Here is a 1,640-nt window from a genome sequence, read left to right on the forward strand (position 1 = left end):
ATATACATATACATACAGATATAGATATCGACATAGATATATATTTATATATATATATATGTGTGTGTGTGTGTGTGTGTGTGTGTGTGTGTATCTTTGTATATCTATATATACCTATGTATATAGGATATAACTATATAACTATATATATATATATATGCCCTTATAGTATATTTTTTATTGACTACGTACCACAGATGGGTGGAAAGCGACGTAGGGGGGAAAGGTGGAAGACAGTGGGTAGACACGCACATACACGCATCTGTAAGCATTGCAGGCGCAAATTTGGGGATGCCTAAGTCAGTGTCTGCGTTGGTGAGTGGTGAAATGAAGGACACGAGCAATTTGGGTAGGTCTAGGTGACATATGATGAGATTGTTATATTTATAGATTCATTGTACTATTAATAGATGCCTAGAGGAGGCATTTCACCGCTCCTCTATAAAGTCGATCAAATGGATCGATCCGTTAATTCGCGCATAGAGTGTGGGGCTGTTGTTCAGAGGTTGTAGGGTTGTAGGTTTTGACGTTGGGTTATTACACTCGTTTTGAAAGGACGCACTCGTCTGTCGTGTGGTGCTCCTATTGCTTAATTCGCGGCATGCCAAGTATCAGCTTATTTACAACGTGCAACCAATTAAAACACCTTGTGTATATGCATTTCTGAGTTTCATGTATGGTATCGCTGTCATCGCCTCACAAACATATATATATATATATATATATATATATATTATATTATATATATATGTGTGTGTGTGTGTTTGTGTATGGATGTATGTATGTCTGTATGTCTGTATGTATGTATGTATATATTATATATATATATACTCATGACGCCATCAAACTTCTCCACACCAACCCTTTCGTAACTACAAACTCACACAGGCGTCCTCGACCAGCTCATAGAGATGATTGGCGTGACTTCGAGATACAATCGTGTCAAGCTGTTCCAGACATGGTACTCATTGGCACAGATGTTACCAAAGGGTGGCGATGCTGTATGGGGTGCAGGTACTGAAGGATCGGCACCAGATGACATTGTAGATGGGTTCAGTTGCGGTGGCTGGCTGATGAAGTCGACCTCACAGACACCTCCAGGTGTGTTGTGGGTGCGTATGCTATCTGTTGGTATATAGAGGGGGGGTGGGTGTTTGTATACATACTGTGTGGTTTAAAGGTGTAATATACCGAGACACGAAGAAAATGGATCTGGGTATGTATAGATACTGTAATAGAAAACGTGTACTTCACCAATGCATAGGAGATAATTAAAAGTTCTGCGTGGATACGATAGTCCCGCGTATGTAGGAAGGTAGACGTATGTAGATGACACTCTGCGTTGTCGCCAACGGGTTCAATTGCGATAGTTGGCTGATGAATTGCATCTCGGGAAACCTCTCCTGTGTGTGACGTAGTCATATGTTATATAGGTATACATATTCAAACCATGTATGCGTGTCCATATGCATTTATATTCGTATACATATGCATGTGTGCATACACTGATATTATGTATATATATCTATTTATATATATATGTATGTATATATATATATTTATTTTTATATTTATATTTATTTTTATATATAAATGTATATATTTATATAATGTATGTATGTATGTATGTATATATACAA

General features: G+C 37.6%; 1 protein-coding gene across 1 annotated transcript; it reads left to right on the forward strand.

Annotated features, from left to right (window-relative positions):
- Positions 1–888: 888 nt before the first annotated feature.
- On the forward strand, positions 889–1,101 carry SARC_15653 (hypothetical protein; the record flags this gene model as incomplete). The annotated part of the gene is made up of 1 exon (XM_014290231.1): positions 889–1,101. A coding segment is annotated over one exon (213 nt), but the record flags the coding sequence as incomplete, so codon positions are not given.
- Between the last annotated feature and the right edge of the window lie 539 nt (positions 1,102–1,640).

The sequence above is a fragment of the Sphaeroforma arctica genome (genome assembly GCF_001186125.1).
Source record: "Sphaeroforma arctica JP610 unplaced genomic scaffold supercont1.6502, whole genome shotgun sequence".
NCBI lineage: Eukaryota > Ichthyosporea > Ichthyophonida > Sphaeroforma > Sphaeroforma arctica.